The sequence below is a fragment of the Oryzias latipes genome, chromosome 4 (assembly GCF_002234675.1).
Source record: "Oryzias latipes chromosome 4, ASM223467v1".
Taxonomy (NCBI): domain Eukaryota; kingdom Metazoa; phylum Chordata; class Actinopteri; order Beloniformes; family Adrianichthyidae; genus Oryzias; species Oryzias latipes.
The window spans coordinates 27383993-27403223 of NC_019862.2; the positions used below are offsets into that span (position 1 = coordinate 27383993).

A 19231-nucleotide genomic window follows, 5' to 3' on the forward strand; every position below is an offset into this window, starting at 1 on the left:
ATAATGTTTCAGAGTGGACCACTGGAACAACGAAAAGGAGCGCCTTGTTGTCATCACAGACAACACCCTCATGGTCTTCAAATATGACTTCGTCATGTTCCTCTGTGAGCAAATCCAGAAGATCTCCCTGAACTACGTAGACCGCTTGGTTCACGGCCCCTTCAATTTCCCCAAACACTCCCTGCTCAAGTAAGTCCTCCAAACCTGCAGTTTTCCATCAGAGCTGCAGCTTTAATTTCAGATACTTCCATGAACAAACAAGGCAGGAAACATGCACAGTCTCACAAAATCAACCTCAATGTTACTTTAATGTATTTTTTCATTGTAGTACCATAAGGACATAATAATAATAATAATAATAATGGATTGGATTTATCTGCGCTTTTCCAGACGCTCAAAGTGTCCATTATTCATTCACTCCTCATTCATACTTGGTGATGGTAGCTACTGTTGTAGCCACAGCTGCCCTGGGGCAGACTGACAGAGGCGTGGCTGCCAGTTTGCGCCTACGGCCCCTGGGATCATTCATGCATATTCACACACCAGTGGAGCCACACTGGAGGCAAGGAGGGTGAAGTGTCTTGCCCAAGGACACAACAACAGTTGACTGGGGGGAGTGGGGATTGAACCGCCGACCCTTCGATCATTGGACGACCTGCTCAACCGCCTGAGCCACTGCCGGCCCACATAAATACATGGGAAACACTGTATCAGTGCAGAGAGGAAGTGGAGCGATGCGGGGGAGGCTAAGAAGTGCGTGGCTGTCACTTGGAGCTGTCATTTAACTGATAAGTGGCCAAATTAATGCAGTGCTTTCATCCAGACCTTCTAAAGATGGCTCAGGGGACACCAAACCAACGGAAACTAATTTGATGACTAAAACTTAAGTACTGTGAAGAGGTTATAGAGCATGGCTTTATTTGGGTTTTTATCTCTGCGCATTGAGTTGAATTATACATAAAATGCTCACAAAAGTCCAGAAGGAAGGAGACGGTTTCAGAACTAAAGACTTTAAAGACCTTTAAACACACCGTCACTTCATCTTCATCATCTCTGGCCCACAGTTTCTCTCATGCAGAAGTCTTTCAGTGTTTTTGTCTTAAACTTCATCCAGTTTATTCATTTAATGAATTCTCCCAGAGATGATGCACACATGTGTAGGTTTACAGGTTAGATGAAGATGCAGGCTTGGATTTTCTCAGTTAGCACAGTTCTGTCTTGGTTTGTCCTGTTTGGAAGAGTTAAAGGAGGAATGACACTGTAGAATCCAGTGTAAATCCATGCATTTCTTTAACCTTTCAATCTCTCCAGAAAACCGTCTCCCAGAGCTAATCTTTACATTCTGACAAGCTGATGTTTTAGGTTTGAAGCATTTCAATCATCTTTACATCAATGCAACTCCTATATCCCACACAGTGTGTGAAGTAAGTGGCTATTGTGTGCAGAGTTTGTGCACGATGGACAAAAAAATCAACCACATTACTCACAATAAGTTAGGAATATTGTTATTTACATGAGTGCTTCTTCTATTTGTTCTAAATTCTAATGAATTATGTAAAAGTTCCCTTTGATATCATTAATAATGAACGAGAAGAAACACAATTTTCATTAGTTTGATATTTATTTCCCCCAAAATGAAGACAAAAATAAATATGGCCCCAAATAACAAAAATTGACCATGTCACTTGAGGGGATGTTTTTTACCATGGGCCTCAATCACAGCCTGACAGTGACATCTGATGCTCCTCACTAGCCTCATGATGTTCTGAGGTGTTCCACTCTTCCACAAGAACATACAGTTCTGCCAGGTCACTTGGGTTGGGTGCCATCATCCAGTCTCTGCTTCACCTGGTCCCAGACAAGCTCTTTGGGGTTCAGGTCAGGGGTCATCGCTGGCCATACCATATGAGGTACTCCCACTTCCTTAAGTCGAGTTCTAACAATTCTGGCACCATGTGGTGGAGTATTCTCCTCCATGAACAGAAAGTTTGGGGTGTGCTGGTGGAATTGGGGGATGATGATGGTTCTGTGATGTCTCTGAGGTAAAAATGTGCAGTGACTAGGTCAGCTAAAATTACTACATCAGTTTTGCACTGACTAGCAATTGCCAGTCCAGTCTGTTGTACCTCGTCCACCAATGCCAACCCTGAGAACCATGTTGACCTCACCTCGCCTTCTCCAGCAATGCTAACCAACACCATTTCTGTGGAGGGAGACCGCTCATCAGTGAACAGGGTGGTTGACCTGCATTGTCCAGACGATTGTCCTTTTATATCCACAGAATGTTGACATTCACGCCACATTGAAAAGGTTTTTCTTCAACAGTGTTTTGGTTTTGGCCTCAATAAGTAAAACAGACTGTACCTGTACATGGTGAGATCATGATGTGGAAAACATAAAATGAGGTTTGTCAATCACCCCAAAACAACTATCTATCCCCAAAATCTGTGAAGTGAAACAAACACTGTAAATGACATCCACTGAAATTTTCACAATATACCTAACCTATTTTGTGTAGTGTACAGTAGTGGAACATGCAAGCATTAAAAACAGTATTTCAAAACAGATTTAAATACAGATAATAAAGGCTTTCTTTTCAGATTTCACATGCAGCACATTTAGAAGCTGAGATGTTACAGCTGAATCTTAAGTTTTTATCTTCAAAAAAACATAACCTTTCCTTTTGGAAAACTATTTTATAATGTTAGTTTGGCTTTAATAATTTTTCAAAATTTGTGCACAAAACAAAAAAATTAAAGTTTCCTGCTGATGTTTTTTTTTTAATTATTATCCAACATTACTTCCTTGTTGTTCCCTGTAAACTGAATGCCTCACATTTTGAGCTTCTGCCTGAAAACCTGTGTTTGCAGTTCACCTGAGGTCTTGAGATGTCTGCTCTGTTCTACTCCTTTTGATTTGCCTGCTGACAGTTGTCATCTGACCACTTGATGTCAGTGTGCACCCTTGTTAAAGAATTTCAGGGTGAGCGTCTTGGATCAGAGTCTGGAGAGTTTCCTCAGAGAAAAAAATTACACTTTTGCCGTATTAAAAACGGTCAACTTTCATGTGGAAAATGATCACATAAACTCTTTGTTTGCTCTACAATGATTTCTTTGATTGTCTATCAGTGGATGAACATTGAAGCCTATTAGGGCTCACTGCAGACCTTCAGTTTAGTTTGAGATTTGTTTCTGTTACGTCTGTGTAATTCCCTGCAATGGACAGGTGATCTGTCAAGGGTGTGCCCAATCATTGCCGGACAGTAGCGAGGTACACTCCAGCATCCCTGTGACCCTGAACAGGAATAAGCAGGTTTAGAAAGTGAGTGGAATTATTGTCTATGTATTAGAAACAATGATGCTATGTACACACCAGGCAAGTAATGCTTGTCAAGAATGCGCTGAATGTGGATTCTTTAGCACAGGGTCTTCACACTTATGGAAGCGATTGTGTAGCATAATTAAAATTAAAAGTCAAAACCAGAAATGCTTTTTCATTTTCAAAAGGAACATTTGAAAGGAACCTTTTTTGTTTGTTTGTTTGTTTCACTCATTGATTTATTGATCTCCTTAGTAAAAAACTTCCTTATGTGAGAGAATAAAAAGTTCAGAGAAGCAGATGTTTGTTGACTCATAATTATAATGAAAAAGCAATTAGACAAAATGCTTTTTTCTTTTCTTCCTCAACACATTATTTTATTAAAATGATAGTGAAAATGGTATTTGACATTTCATTTTCAAAAAGTTCTCTGGTAAATGTGTAGCAAAATTCATTTAGAAATGTCTAATTTGACAATTAAATGGATTCACAGAAATGCTTTTTCATTTTCAAAATGTAACTGCATCAAATGACTCAAAATTAAAATGAAAAATCAATACTTCAAAATGCTTTTTCATTTCCTACTTAAAAAACGCTTATTCTGTGTCATAATTAAAACGAAAATGCAAAGAGAGGATTGCATTTTCATATTAACATCCACCCTGCGAATAGTGTCACATATTTCAATTGGACTTAGCATTTCCAGAGGGGAGGCGGGGCGATGACGTCAGTGCTATCTCTGTGTGTCCGGCTGCTAAGAAACACATGCTAGGAGCAGTGCGGCCAGGCTTGTAGCTTTGTGTTAGCGGCAGAGAAGAGGGCTTTGTGACAGTTGTGCTCTCCTGATGAATGTACACAGCTTCTCAGGACTACGTAGCAGCATTTCCACCTTCTGTGGTCCTCTTTTGGACGCACCGCGGTTCGTCGAAACTTTCCCCCGGACGACTAGCTTTATCTTCGGACCGGCAGCCGGATCACCGAAGGCAGAAGTGCTGCTACGCAGATCTGTAAAACTCTAAATGATCATATGAATTTGTGTTTCCAGTGGTGTCCAGACAAAATAAAGGCTGATGTAATTCCCACACATTGACATCCAAGATAGTAATACAGTAATAAAAGCACGGATCCGTGGCTGTGTAGCTCCAAAAGATACATGTTGGTCCAACCAGCAAACGTTTAACATGGCGAAATCTGCTGGAGCTGTTGGTGGGGCTCCAGCGGTCATCGAACAGCAAAATCAGCGCCACGCTGCAGGAGACTATCTTCTAAATGTGCTGTTATTGCTGTTATGATTACTATTAAGGGTCTGCTCGCTCATAATGTTTTAAATCTGTGCGGTCAGAGCTTTTTTCTTGGCTGCAAGGACCCGAAAGAAGCGTTAGCATTAGGTTAATTGGTGCTAAAAACATCAGCCATGGATGAAAACTCCAGGCGGCAAATCCAGCTATGAAAAACTTGGATTTAAATTTGTGGGAATAACATCAGCCTTTATTTTGTCCTGGACACCACTGGAAACACAAATTCATATGATATTTGAGAGTTTCTCAGGTCTTTAAGCAGCATTTCCTCCTCCTGCGCTTCGAAGCTTCCCCGGACAACCTTTGTCTCTAGGCTAGCGGGCCGGGTTTAGCGCCGTCCGAAAACAAAGCTAGTCCGAGGGAGAAGCTTCGAACCGTGCGGACAGCAGGGCTCCAGAAGGAGGCTGTGGTCCCAAACTCCGGACCGCACAAGGCGGAAATGCTGCTACGAAGTCCCGAGAAACTGTGTACATTCATCAGGAGAGCACAACCGTCACAAAGCCCTCTCCTCTGCCGCTAACACAAGACTACAAGCCTGGCCACACTGCTCCTAGTGTCTGTGCCTCTTAGCAGCCAGACACACTGAGATAACATTGATGCCATCGCCCCGCCTCCCCTCTGGAAATGCTAAGTCCAATTTAATTATGCAACACTATTCGCAGGGTGGATGTGAAAACGCAAATGCAATCCCCTCTTTGCATTTTCCTTTTAATTTAATATGACACACAATAAGCGGTTTTTAAGTAGAAAGGGAAAAAGCATTTTGAAGTATTTATTTTTCATTTTAATTTTGAGTCATTTTATGCAGTTACATTTTGAAAATGAAAAAGCATTTCTGTTAATTCATTTTAATTGTCAAATTTTACATTTCTAAATGAATTTTGCTACCCATTTACCAGAGAACTTTTTGAAAATGAAATGTCAAATCCAATTTTCTTTATCATTTTAATTGAGTGACAGATTAAGCGGTGTTGAAGAAGGAAATGAAAAAGCATTTTGGCGGATTGCTTTTTCATTTTAATTATGAATCAACAAATGCAGCTTCATTTTGAAAATGAAAAAGCATTTCTGGTTTTGACTTTTATTTTTAATTATGCTACAGAAACGCTTCCATACACACTGGACTGTCGCTACTCAGTACCAGTGCATGTACCTACAGTTGAAGGAGGCTTGGAGCGAAGTGTTGACCTGGTGCAAATCTCGTGAATCTTGCTTCAGGCTTTTTCCTTCGCTGCTCTATTCCGATAAATGAAAGACTTGGTGTCGTACAATTTTAAGGGGCACAAACCGTGATTATTAATTACTCCTTAATGATTGATTTTTAAACAGCTTGCACTTCTGTGAATGAATGAGGACGCTACCCATACGTCACTACCACATCTGAGTCCCTGATTGGTCAAAGTTCAACTGGTTTAGCTTTCAGTGTGCGTTAAATGGCCACCCATTTTGTACGTAGAGAAACAAAACAAAATTAAAACCTCTGTTGCGCCACGTAAGAGTTTTGAATGCGGAAGCCCGAAAAGCCCATTTTTACACGTTTCCATCGACTTTTCATTGGGGGTGGCTGCTTCAACGCATGTTGCCAAGGCCGGTGTGAATTTAGGTTTGTGGGGAATTTAGCTGTAAAACCCTTCAGTAAGCAACAAATCAGAACAGAAACTTTGCTTTTGCTGTGTCCAAATCACGCGTTTACATTTTTCTTATTTTTCTTTGTGCTTTTACAATTCTTGTAAAAAAAACTTGCGAAATGGTTTGAAGAAGTTGAAGTGATGATACAAGGAGTTTATATTTTTCTCCCTCCGGCCTTTGTCGTCAGAGCAATTCTGGCTGTTACTTCTGGCACTTTTGAAAATTTGTTATGGTTGGTAGCTATGCCAACAGGAAAGTTGTTTGCAAATGGGAGCAGCACATTGAATCTTCCAAAGCTCAGGTAACGTCTGGAATGAGGCCTGAAATCCTGGCAAGATAAAAAAAGAGTAAAAGGTTTAAGACAAAAGCAAGAAAGACGAAGGATAGTTCATCCCAGAAACGGTAAGATGAATGAAACTTAATTCAATCAGAGATTTTTTTTTCCCTACATGTTGTTTGGAGGGCTCACCTGTGTTACCTGACAACACCATATGTGATGTCATGGGGTCATTTGTTACCTGGAAACAAAAACACCAACCTTATTGACTGATGATGCTTCTCTGCCCTCTGCACCACGCCTCCACTTTTAGCACTTTTCAATCTACTTTCATATTTTGCCCGTTTAATTTCTATTTAGAGGCTAAAACCAACATTTACGTCTCAGTTTTGATAAGATCGGGTAAGACTCCTACAGCTGTGCTGCTGATCAACATTAGTATTTTTTAGCCACCATTAGTTGGGTTGTCTTTTCAGCATTTTTAAAGAAATATTTTTTTACTTTTGAAAGTGTCTAGATGATTTAATTACCAAGTCCAGCATCTACATTTTTCTGTCTTTAGTAAGATTTTCTTGCCTGGAAGTGTTGGTCGTGGAGGTTTTGAGAAACGGCTCCTAAGATGCCTTCAGCTGCAGCTGTGAGGAGCGCATGAATTTATGAGGCCAGGAAAGGATCCAAGCGCTGCTGTCTTCTGTTTGGATCTGAAAGGTTTTGGATTCAAAGCTCAGAAAATCAGTGGGAAGAAAGCCCCCATCTTCTGCCTATAGAGGTCGGATCAACCATAATGTAGCCCTTTATTTTTTGGTCAACTGTTCCAAACACGTGAAGCTGGACTTGGTTTTACAGGCTGGTATGTGTTCGGCTTTCATTCATTTTGAAGGTTGCTCTACACCAAATTTGCTCTCATTCATCAACATTATGGCCACACCTTTACACAACAAAGCTGCATTTAAACAGTAGAGGGCAGTGAGTCAGTACAGAGCAGCTTCTCGGAAAATCACAATCAATGTGATTAAACTTCTGTCACGCAGAAAGTGTTCAGTGGACTTTTAATGCTACAAATGCAAAGAGACAGAAAGGTGTTCTGGGAAAAATTCTTATCAGAGATGTCAAAAAGTGGAAGAAAAAGCTTTTTCATTATTGAATGAATGTTAAACTAGGATTAAACAATAGAAACCTATCAAGATGAAGAGTTCTGCATTTTATAGTAATTGTTTTACATGGCTCCGCAATTTCAACATATTTATTCATATAATGCTGAAGTCGTACACTCTTAAAATGCCATAGTTAGAAATAGTCCAGGTTGGGTTGTTTTTAACCCAACGCTGAAGAAAAAAAAAACTGGGTTATTTTAACTCAAGAAAAACAAAGCTCGGTAAAAAAAAAATGAAACCACTAAAACTGGTAATGCTCAATATATCCTAACAGGAAATTCCAAAATTTACCGTAAGTTGAAAAAATAACCAAAGTGTTTTAAGAGTATAGTTTTCTTTCCATAAAAAAAGGTAGCTCTTCAGCTTAAACCATTATTTCTTAACTTCTTGGAAAAAAAGTCATGTGAATTATTTGAATAGTTACGAATTTTTCTTTTTTATTTTCTATCTATTTTCTATCTATCTTTATCCATTTAAGGCATAAAAGTCAGTCTGCACATTTACGATAACAAAAGTACTTGTTATAAACTACAACTTGACAAAAATCTTTAAACATGAAAGTATAATGTATCTTTTATTGTTTTGTTATAATAAAAATAAATAAAATGTACAAAATCTTCAATTTCAAGTCAAATAAATTGCAGAATGATGTTATTTCCTAACGTACTTTTTAAAGTCAGTTTTTATTTTTTTACAAATATAAAAAGAATTGGAGCAGAAAACACAAAAATTTATGCACACTTAGCATTTAGTATTTTCAAAGTTATGTAAAAATATTTTCAATTTCAAATAGTGGTATTTTCATTTGCTTTGACTCAATTTAATTTTCATTGCATTTTAGGCAGTAAAACATTTTAGAAAATAGTATATTAACAAATGAATTGTTGTTCAATAGAAGAAAACATTATGTCAATATTTGATTGTTTTAGAATGTATTTATGCCATGACTTTTTAAACTGATCATTTATCAACAGATGATGGTACACTTGTGGGATGGCTTTCTGTCTGTCAGTATTATAAAATAACAGCACAACTGTAGCATGAAACAAAAGCAAAGAAAAGTCCAACCATCTTCACTTTTACTTCTCCTGGTTGAACTTTCACAAGTATTTCCAGATCAGCGCTGACTTTGTGCTCCAGAGCAAAGACAAAAAGTTACATCCAGACCGTCGGAGTATAAAGGTGTTCGATTTCATTATGCTTTTGCACTTCTGTGACTCAGCAGTCAGCTACTTAAAGACTTTAAAGGAACAAAGCTGATGTCAGTATGAAATACCTTTGCACTTTTAACAATTTCAACACCACATCCGACTCATAGTCCTTTCTTTTTTGCATTGAGGTTAATTGGTTTAATTTTAAATTTGACAGTGTTTCCTTTTTGAGTTTGGCACATTGACACATGCTTTTTTTAACTTTTTAGAATTCCAATATTTATTGAAATATTACAGTAAGACTGGTTTTCAACCAAACGTAAGACATATACGCTTTTGGCAGAAGTGTTTAAAAAAAGGTTTGACAGTTCAATAAATATTTCTTTTTTTTGGCAGATTTGAAAAAATCAAGATGATTAAAAGTACGTAACGAAAATCCACTTAACTCAACAGTTCTTCAGTTTTCCTTGGGGGATTGAAGCTCACCTTTCCATCCTCCTACCCACAGTTTATGACTGTAGGTGGAGGTCAGATGACATATTGGAGTGGGAACTGACAGCTCGGACCTTTGACTCCAATCTTTTCAAAATTCAGACAAGGGTTTAATAAAAAGACTTGACTTTTTTTCTGTGAACGCAAAAAAAAAAAAAAAAAAAAAATGCATCCGAAAAACAACGCAGTAATAATAGATGTTGTTGTTTAACCTGTAAGGCAAGTCGGGTTTTACTGTTGGTCCAGAAGTGATGAGAAACAATTACAAAGTGAAAAAACGAGCTTCTCCTGCTGCAGTGAATAACATGAATCAACAAACATCAACATAGTCCTGCTGTTTACTGTGATGCTGCTCTGATTCTCTTTCAATGGTAGAGCCTCCAGCTTGAGAACTTTACTTTTTCAATGTGCAGAACTGTTTGCCAGCAGCCCGCAGCAATAATATACACATTGACAAGTTGGAGGCCTCAGATGTTGTGTAAGTAGCTTGGTTTCATTTTACAGAAGGAGTTAAGGTGAAGCAAATCTGAGACCATTTGTCTAACTTCAAGAACAAAACCTTTTCTGATGATCACTAAAGACTTAATCAAGAGTTTGTTCGTGCTCTTTTTATTATTATTTTTTTTACAAATGAGCTCAATTTTGCAGCTCTTGTTATAAGACTTTACAAATGGTTTCAAGTGAATGCAGCTCCTTATCTTTGGTTTTGTTTTTCTTTCTGCCACTCCACCTTCTTATCCCTCTTGTTCAAAGCTTTTTATGTATTAAATGTTAGATGGACACATTTATGGATGGCTGACAAACCTGCAGGCTCTGTTGAGCAATCGCATCATTTTGTTTGTGCACCTTGAGACAATGAGGGACACTTTCCATGACAACTGAAACTTGGCTTGATATTTATCTTGTGTGTTGACTTGAGTCCAAAGGAATTGAAAGCCCAGTGAAGAATATTTGTCAAGCGGAAATTAGAGCCAGGTTTTTCTCTCCGTGTGTGGATTCTGTTTTCAAAAGTTGCAAAGGTCAGGAGAGGATGGCTTTCTCCCAGTTGGACCGTGTTTGAAGCAATCCAAGTTAAACCTTCCTCCTCTGTTTCTGCAGTTTGATGACTATTTTAACGTGATTCACAGTGAAAGTCCACACTCCAGCTCTGACTCATAAAGACAGTAAAAACCACCAAAAGCCTCTGGCTGAAAAGCCCAGCCCCATGCTACCTGTTTGGGCTGGTTCCCCTCTGAGTGATAGCTTACCTGTGGAATTCACTTAAGCTTTTTTCATATCCCCATTTATTCTACAGCAATAACAGTGTGCTCTCACAAAGGGCAGTGTGTACATACGTAACTCCACCATCCTTACTCCTTTTTGCTGAAACATAATCGGTCTTGGAGGTAGGGCTGTCCTTTTGTGTCAGGTTTTTTTTATTTTATTTGGGTTTTTGTCCCACCTGTGCTCCTTGCACTGTACTACTTTTTTTTTTCTCTCGAGGGTCCACAAAATGTTCAGCAGCATCATTGTTATTCTTAAAGTACTTGTGTAAACAGGGCAGGATAACTGCATTATAATGCAGCCCCTCCCTGCGACCGTGACATATCAGCAGCCACACTGCTATTGTTTAGCCTTAGGCGTTTTATTCTGTTGGGCAGGAAGTGTCCTGTTGCACAAGGCACTTGGTAAAACAAACACATCAGCATAACGGATCATTTAAAAAAATCAGAAAACGGTTGGGAAATCGTTTGCACTCAATAGGTGGAGTGCAAAGAGGAATCAAGGTAGCGGAGAAGGCCTTCTTTGCAGCCTGAGGCGGTAGTATTATGATCTGGGACTGCTGTTGTCAATCAAAGTTCGGCAACCCCTGACACAAGTCATCTACTTAGGTTTAGGCTTAGATTTGTTGAGTGCAAATGTTAGAACAATGTCTTGTTGTGCAAAAAAATGTATTTTTGGCCAACAAAAGGTTAGGGGAAAAATGTTGTTTGTTTCTAAATCAGCAATCCCCATTCAAGGTCAGGTCAAGTTGCTGTTGCTGGTACAAAGGAAGCAACAGCAACAATAGGTCCAAAAATGCATCAACAGGTTTCAAAAGAACCATTCCAATACTGTAATTACCACAGTTGAGTATGCAATAGGGAATGAAAATCTAGAAGTAGGAAAACATGAGCTAATTCTGCTGGGTCACTGGGACAGGAGGTTCCTGCTTTCGTAATATCTCACAGGTGCAAGAAAAAAAAGTTTAGCAAGTTTGTTTGTAGCCTATGTCGTGCTATTCTTAAGCTTTTTATAGTAACCTTTGGAACACATTACGTTTTTGTTGAATGAAATATGAATTATTTTTGCAGCTAATTTTCCATCCCAGAAGTAAGATGACTCGATCACTGAGGTATAGTGGGTGCCGCCCATTTCAGGATGTCAACATGCAGCCGGCCACGGCAGCCTGTCTGCGTTTCATCCACGAAAACAAGCAACATCCGAAATTTTACAAAGATGGATGTGAATATTGTGTATCTAAAAGGAAAGCGTTCTGCGTCAACAGATCAAAATACTGCTTCTGGGTTTTTTTTCGTGAGAAATGAAAATTGTAATACACTTAAAAGCTCAAAAAAGTGCATTTTGCCTTATATAAGCCCTTTAAGTTAAAGGAAAATATGTTTTCCTTCAGACTTTTATATATTTCAGATATTGTAGTTTGGTTGAATCCAGATGCCTGATTAATTACCTGAGTAAAGCTGAATATCATGAAAATAATAATAAACATATGCTGTGTTTTCTGTGAAGGCATAGGAAACGCATTTTGATCTAGAAGTAATGAACTAAACATTAAACAAAAAAAGAACAACAAAAATACTATTTATAATCTTCTTTAGTTTACAAGCTATTTAACTGTTTTTTTATGTCATTAGTCTACACTGGTAAATATTAGTATGATTGCCAGTGTGGTGTGAATAGACCTTTTACATTAAATACCTACATTATGTAATAATTAATATTTAAACTCTGGAAAAGAGTTTATCTTAATAAAACCTTAAATTTGTTACTTTTTGTGGCCTTCACTATAAAGCTACATACACACCGCCCTAAACAACACATGTCCAAGCGCCCATTCCCATGAGAAGTATGTCATTGCGCGTTTCGGACTTCTGCGTTAAAAATTCTAGTGTTTACGTATAGCTACACAGATTTCTAAGAACGTTCTTGGGCTCTACAAACAAAACATGTGGTCATTTAACGCACGGCCATTAAACGTGTATCATAAGTTAAGCCAGGTTGAACTTGGACCAATCAGGTACTTGGTAATGAGGTATGGATGACGTCCCCTTTAATTCATGGAGGTGCCGACTGTTTGAACATTAACCATGGAGGAGATATTAATATTTGCGGTTTGTATATGACTTCAAATCTTTCATATACCGGAAAAAGGCTGCAATATAAAAAGCCTCGAGCAAGATTTGCATCGCTTTCATGTTTCTCACCAAGCCTGTTCCAACTGTAGGTGGCGAACCTGCGGGGATGAACAGTAGAAAAAGAAAAAGAAGCCCCTCCCTGATTGCATAGTGTGAACACCGTGGGCAAAAGATGTGTTCAAGGGTTCTTGAATGTGTGTCATTTTTCTGGTGTGTCAGTTGCTTAATGATTACTGTTGAGAAAAATTACAAATTTTTGGCAAAGTGTTTCATAAACGACTTTTTAATTTTTTAATGTGAAAAAGACCTTTCCTTTCTATGAACAAAACTCCATTATTTCTCATGGTTGAAGTTTTGCAGTAGTAAAAATCCAGTTTTTAAACTTAATTTTGTTTAAAAAAAATTTTAAATTAAATGTAAAAAAATATGCCCTTTTCTTTAAGAATTTGGCTTATGTGTGAAGATTTTCTACGCTATATCTCGTACCAGACTCTCTGTGACCCTTTAAACATAGATGGAAAAAAACTGTTCATCACCGTTTGACAAATCACTGCCTCAGACCGAGTTTGATGGGCTCTCTGTAAACTGATAACTACAAAGACAGTATCGTCATGGTGTGCAGATCAGCATCAACATCGGTTCAAACAGGGGATCTGCAAAGTGTGTTTGCTCTCAGTGTTCTGAGGTTTCATCAGACTGAGAAAAGATGTGACCTGGGGGCTTTTCCTGTAACTCCTACTGTGTTTACTTTAAAAATAAATAGACAGAACAACAGCAGAACAAAAACATAATCAGTGCCCCATAATTACCTCTAATCCTGGTAAACATGGGATCACCCAACATTAATTGTTCATTTCTGGCATAGAATATTGGCTTTTTGTTTCATGCTTTGCTAACATACTTCTAGGCCAGCCATCTTATAGAAATGTCTCCTTATCTGTGATCCCAGTCAGTTATAAGAAGCCCTGAAACATTCTAAGAATTCTTCCACACCATTATACCACCAGCAGCCATGGACCCCAGACTCTGTGTTTTTGTAGTGAGGCTACATCACTCAATTGCTTTGTAAAAATGTTGTCCAGCCTGAATCTGAGAATCTGATTATGAAGAGTCAACAACAAGAAAGTACGTACCTGATATATTATAAACTGGACGGATAATCTCTGACAGACCTCGTATACCCCAGGGGCTTGCCACAGTGAAGTATTGGCCCTGCTTCAAGTGAGACCTACCAGCACATCACAACCTCAGTAAAAGGCAAAAGCGGTGTTTCGCTTGATCTATTCTCCTGCTTCCCTCTTCAGCTGGATGGCCTCGCCCACCTGTGTTGCTTACAGAGTTTGAGGATTGTCTCTGAACACAGTGGAGCGTGATGGTCCAGCTTTGGTCAGCACTTTGACGCCGGAGATGTGGGACGGAGCCCGCTGTATTTGCAGGCAGGGCTCTCAAGTCAATGATTGCGTGAGTTCAGTAAAGCTCAAGACAAAAAGGCTAAATTGGGCTTTAGAGATCTGAAATATCACAGTCTGTTTGTTTTCCGCTGAGCATTTCCACTATTACCTCCATAATCAGCAAATGGTCATCTAACCTCTGAGAGGTGGTGGAATGGATGGTCTGTGGCATGTATCTGCTACAGCTGCATAATGCTGTCAACTCAATGGGATCAAGAGCTTTGCATAATGAATTACAGCAGTTCTCACTGTAAAGCACGGTGTGTGGACTAGAGCAGCAGAGCGGGTATTTCTAACAACATAATTTATTCACATCTAATTAATATACCTTACCACCATGATGATAGAGGTATCCCAACAGGTGAAATGATCAGTAGGCAGGGCAGCGGTTGCCAAATTACTATATCAACCTAATAATGAATTGTATTTATATGGCGCCTTTCTGGACACCCAAGGTCGCCTTACAGATGAAAAACAATTATAAAACACAGTTACAAGAATGAAACATTAGTTAAAAAACAAAAGTATAGAATCATAAATTACTAAGGGTGGATATGCAAGCCTGAAAAGAGCTGTCGGTGATGTAATCCGTCTCTGCCAAGCTGACAGTGTTGTCACTCGAGTCAGATGTCGCAGTGGTGAAAAGCTTTGTGTTGTTGTGTTTGCAGGAGAGAAGGGGAAGGTTTGCGCATTTATTGGGACCGGATGAGAGATCCCTCCTTCACCTCCAAGTGGAACCCCTTTTCAGTCGACTTCCCCTACACCACCTTGATTTCCCACCCAGTGTCAAGCATCAACGACACCTTTGCCTCTCTCTGTGATGTAAGCATATGTGTTGCTGTAACGTGACTGTGCTTCTTCTGCAGGTTTTTGTTCTGAAGACTTTGAACACTTCTATCAAGTCAAAGAATCAGATTTCTCAGAAGTACTCAAGAAACAGATTAGAAGCAGCTGTTTTTCTGCTGATTTTTACTCGGAACTTTGAAAAATGAACACATTCTCAGCTCTGAACATTGTTTTTGCAACTATTCCGTCAAGAAGAGGCAGGTTGAGAGTTTTATAGTGTGGTCTCATGAGTCATGAGACAGACATGTTACCTGGAATTTGCTGTCAGATTTCATTTCCGTGTAAATTTTTATTACTGAGAACTGAGGCACACCTGGATGTTCTGGATCAGCGTTCCTCAGTCCTGCTCCTCAAAATACCACTGCCCTGCATGTCTTACATGTTTCCCTTTCAAGTCTGAAAGTAAATCACTGTTTTTTTCTTCTTAAAAAGGTGTGTTGAGAAGCACGAAAAACATGCAGGGCAGTGGGACTTAAAGGCAACGGTTGAGAACCTCTGCTCCAAATAAATTAAGAAAACACCCAAAACCTGCAATCAAACTGCAAACCTCTGTACAGGTTTTAAAACTAGATCATTATCTTTTTCTAGGTTACGTGCAAATTATAGTTGACATGTGAAAGCCCCCGAGGCTTTTAGACAGAAAAAAAAAACGTGTAAATTAACTTTAGCCTGTCATCAAATCTTTTAACTGATCTAGTTTTCTTTTCAGTCTTGATTCACACACCTAGAAAAGCATTTTCAAAATAAAAATAACTCTGTGGGCAACAAGCTAAATAGTTACTCCTGTATGACAAAGCATTGTCTACAATAATACCAGTTAATATAAAATAATGTAGTAAAGGTCTCGGGTAGACAATAAAAAAAACATAAATTGCAACAATTGATGTCTGAACTCACAAACAGGTCATTCAGATCAACAAATTCTACAGTCACACAAAAGAAATCTACAATACTCGGACATCTGACTACAAACATATCTGCTAGTTCAAGAAATGGCTTTAAAAGAAGACAGGCAGATAAAAGTTTTCTAAAAAACAGATCATGCTGTCATCTGCAACAAAGTTCCTGATGTATCTGAAAAGATTACGACGGTCTTTTGTACAGAAGTGGAATTCCAGAGAACCACAATAGGAGCCATTTTCCACCAAAGAGATTTCAAATTGATTCATCATTACACCTCTAATAGTAATAGTCAGACATAGTGGTGGGAGCGTACTGGTCCGGGGCTAGACATAACTGATAAAAAAAAACATGAGAAGATATTCATCCCTACTTAAGTTAAAGAGCTCCAGCTCAAAAGAGGAGTTTTTAGGGATTGAGTCAGAGTCGTCAGACCCCTTTTTCACTTAAATAAATGAAACTTATTTAATGAAGCCTGGAAGTGTATTTTTAGGCAGTTGTTGCTTTTAGTTTCATTTCCAGTCCATTTGTTGTGTTGGACAATTTCACGAAAGATTCAGATCTTTTGTTGCACACAGTGTTGAGAAGTTTGTCAGGATGTTTTAGGATCATCCTGATTCTCGTAAAGTTTCAGACTTGTTTTCTCAGCTTGGTTAAGACCTAAAATGCTGACTTTTTTTTTTTTTACACTACACAGTGAGTGCTTTTTTTTTTTTTAAAGGAATTTGTATCACCCCCACATTACCCTGTTAATCATCACTCTTCACAAGAAAGCGGCATAGAGATCCAATCTTTGCAGGAAAGCTCCTCAACCATTAAAGGAAGACTTCTTTACACCACTATTTACAATCAAGTTGCTTCAGTTTCTTCATAGGATGGAACTAATATTTAGACTGAAGTGACGTTAAGATGCTCTCAAAAGAGAAACAATGAAGACGTTTTAGTTGTACTTTCACAGACTGAATGTTTAACCCTTGTGCTATCCTAAGCACTTTAACATTGGCAGTTGGGTCATCTAGACCCACTAGACAGTGCGCTGAACCTTTTTTCTTCAATGATTTGTGATCTTCACTGGTGTCCATGGATTACATGAAATCTTTCCACCTTTATCCACCATTGACATGGTAGGGAGAACACATCAATGTAAGGGTGGGGTCATCTAAGATAGCACAAGGGTTATGAAATGGAAGAATATTCTGTTTGGTCTCCTTGGGTTTGTGACTTTAAAATTTTTCCTTTTAGATCAATAAAGTTTGATCCAAGTCTGGGGCTACCCTCCAAAAATAACAGAAAAAAGGAGATGAGCAGGAAAATGACACTAATACAAAAAAATTGTATTCTACATATAAAGACGAAACACAAAAGAATATTTTTTTAACTTTCAAAAGCATTTTGTGTCTATTTTTATTCTAACTTCATTAGCTGTTTATTGAGTGTAAATTACATTTTTAATCCATACTTTTCAACAATAACTTTTCGTTATTTTATTACATTTTTTCTTCAGACATGAAACAAAAGAATTCCTCCTGTCGTTTTCCCGTTCTAGTTAAAAAAATAAAGTTCTTGTAATACCAAAAAACAATGACTACTTTTTCTAAAACAAATGTGCCTCATCCACAGCTCCATAAGTTTAGGGATCATCTGAAGGTAGTAGCAGAAAAAGCTCACGCCAGAAATCCAGCTCCTGGAAAAGCTAATGGTGTAACGGTCCTCAATCAACCAATCACCATCGAGGCATACGTGGGTGCCATGTCATTCCTTGGAAACCAGAACAAACTGGGCTACGCCATGGCACGAGGAGGACTTGGCTTCTAAACTCTGTAAGTGTCCAGTTTTCATTTACTACCAACACCTTCTTAAATTTAACTTGTTTACAGGGGGGCCATAAAAATTGATTCTGTTTTCCTCTGTGGACAGGTTTGGGGTTTTTTTGTGGTGCATGATGGTCAAACGCCTCTGCCAGGACTCCAAGCGCTCACTTTCCTTACCAGTCTGAGTGCTCACAAATATCCATATTTCAACACCGCTCTTCACTGGATGAGTGATTCCCCTCTACTTCCAGCAAGTTTTGTGTTCATTCTTCAGTGAAATGGTAATTCAACTCTTTCGCAACGGGACTCCTTTCTTCCTCCCCCTGGTATCTGTTAAAAGCTGATTCCCATGCCATTCAGGCCCTTGGAGATTCACTGAAGCATAGATGCACATTTGTCAGTTTGGTTTTATCCCTTGCAGTGTATTTTTACAGTTGACATCGTCCTGAAATTCCTCCTTGATTTCTGTGTATGATTCATTGGCCTCTGACATAAAAACACAATTTCTGTTTCCCTTTAAAATGTTCCTTTTCAGAAATGTTATTGGTTTTAATCCCATTGTTATGTGATTCTGTTACTGCAATGCACCATAAATAATCCTCTTCAGAGGTGTTGAGCTCTGGCAAACATGATGACCAATCTTGTCACTACTGAAAAAAAATAATTATGAATGATTGATAATTTACAGGGTGTAGAATCTTCTTGGTTTTGTTGAGTTATTGTAATTGAAAAAAATATACCTTTTTATTTAATCGAAGGTTACACTGTTTATGTGAAGAAGACATTTATGCTATGGGATAATGGTTTGATCTTGTCATGAAGCTATAGTACAAACAGATTGTGTGTTAGTTTTTTTAAGTTGGCTCCTCTTTAATGCTTTATATGTCTTGTTTTAGAGTTCGTTGTTCAAGCAATGATCAAATGTTGCCACTTTCTATCGTCTTGCATAGGATTGATCAAGAAACATAAGAGAAAAATGTGTTTGTGTTTGATATGGGATAGCAGCATGTGGTAAACATTCTTGTTTTTAGCTTTAACGCCTTGAATTGCTGGTTTGTTTTACACCTTACAAGTCATGGAAAAGAAGGAAACTATGTCAAATCAGTTTGAGCTGCTGGGAAAATTTACTGAAGAGTCATTTCCTGTATCTGTAGCAATGTTTATTCAGGAAGTCTGATGAAGAAAACCTGTTCATTCAATGAAAACAATAAAGTTGTGGATGGAAATTTTCCACTAAGGAAAATATTGAATTCTATTTATAAAAAAAACCACAGAGCTTCTTGTTTAAAAAAACAACATTTTGCTTTTATCAATTTAAAACTGATGTTTACTGTATTACATTATGCTATTCTTAAAAAAAAAAAAATAACGGCAGAGAAAACAGCTGTTTTACATATTTTAGACAAAAACCAACTTGAAAAAGACGTGAGCAGCTTAGGCGCTACCCGCCCTCGTCACCCACCTCTATGTACCACCACTGCCCTTGACGCCTGCTTCTACACGCCACCG

At 38.4% G+C, this 19231-nt stretch overlaps 1 protein-coding gene across 1 annotated transcript in view; it reads left to right on the forward strand.

Moving 5' to 3' along the window:
- The window catches only part of LOC101164881 (tumor protein p63-regulated gene 1-like protein), a 31446-nt gene extending 12481 nt beyond the window's left edge, over window positions 1–18965 (forward strand). The window contains exons 4-7 of the mRNA XM_004068296.4: window positions 13–189; window positions 14834–14987; window positions 17532–17731; window positions 17829–18965. Coding sequence (XP_004068344.1) covers window positions 13–189; window positions 14834–14987; window positions 17532–17726 — 526 coding nt within the window. The 3' untranslated portion in view covers window positions 17727–17731; window positions 17829–18965. The remainder of the gene's footprint in view (window positions 1–12; window positions 190–14833; window positions 14988–17531; window positions 17732–17828) is intronic.
- Window positions 18966–19231: the final 266 nt, after the last annotated feature.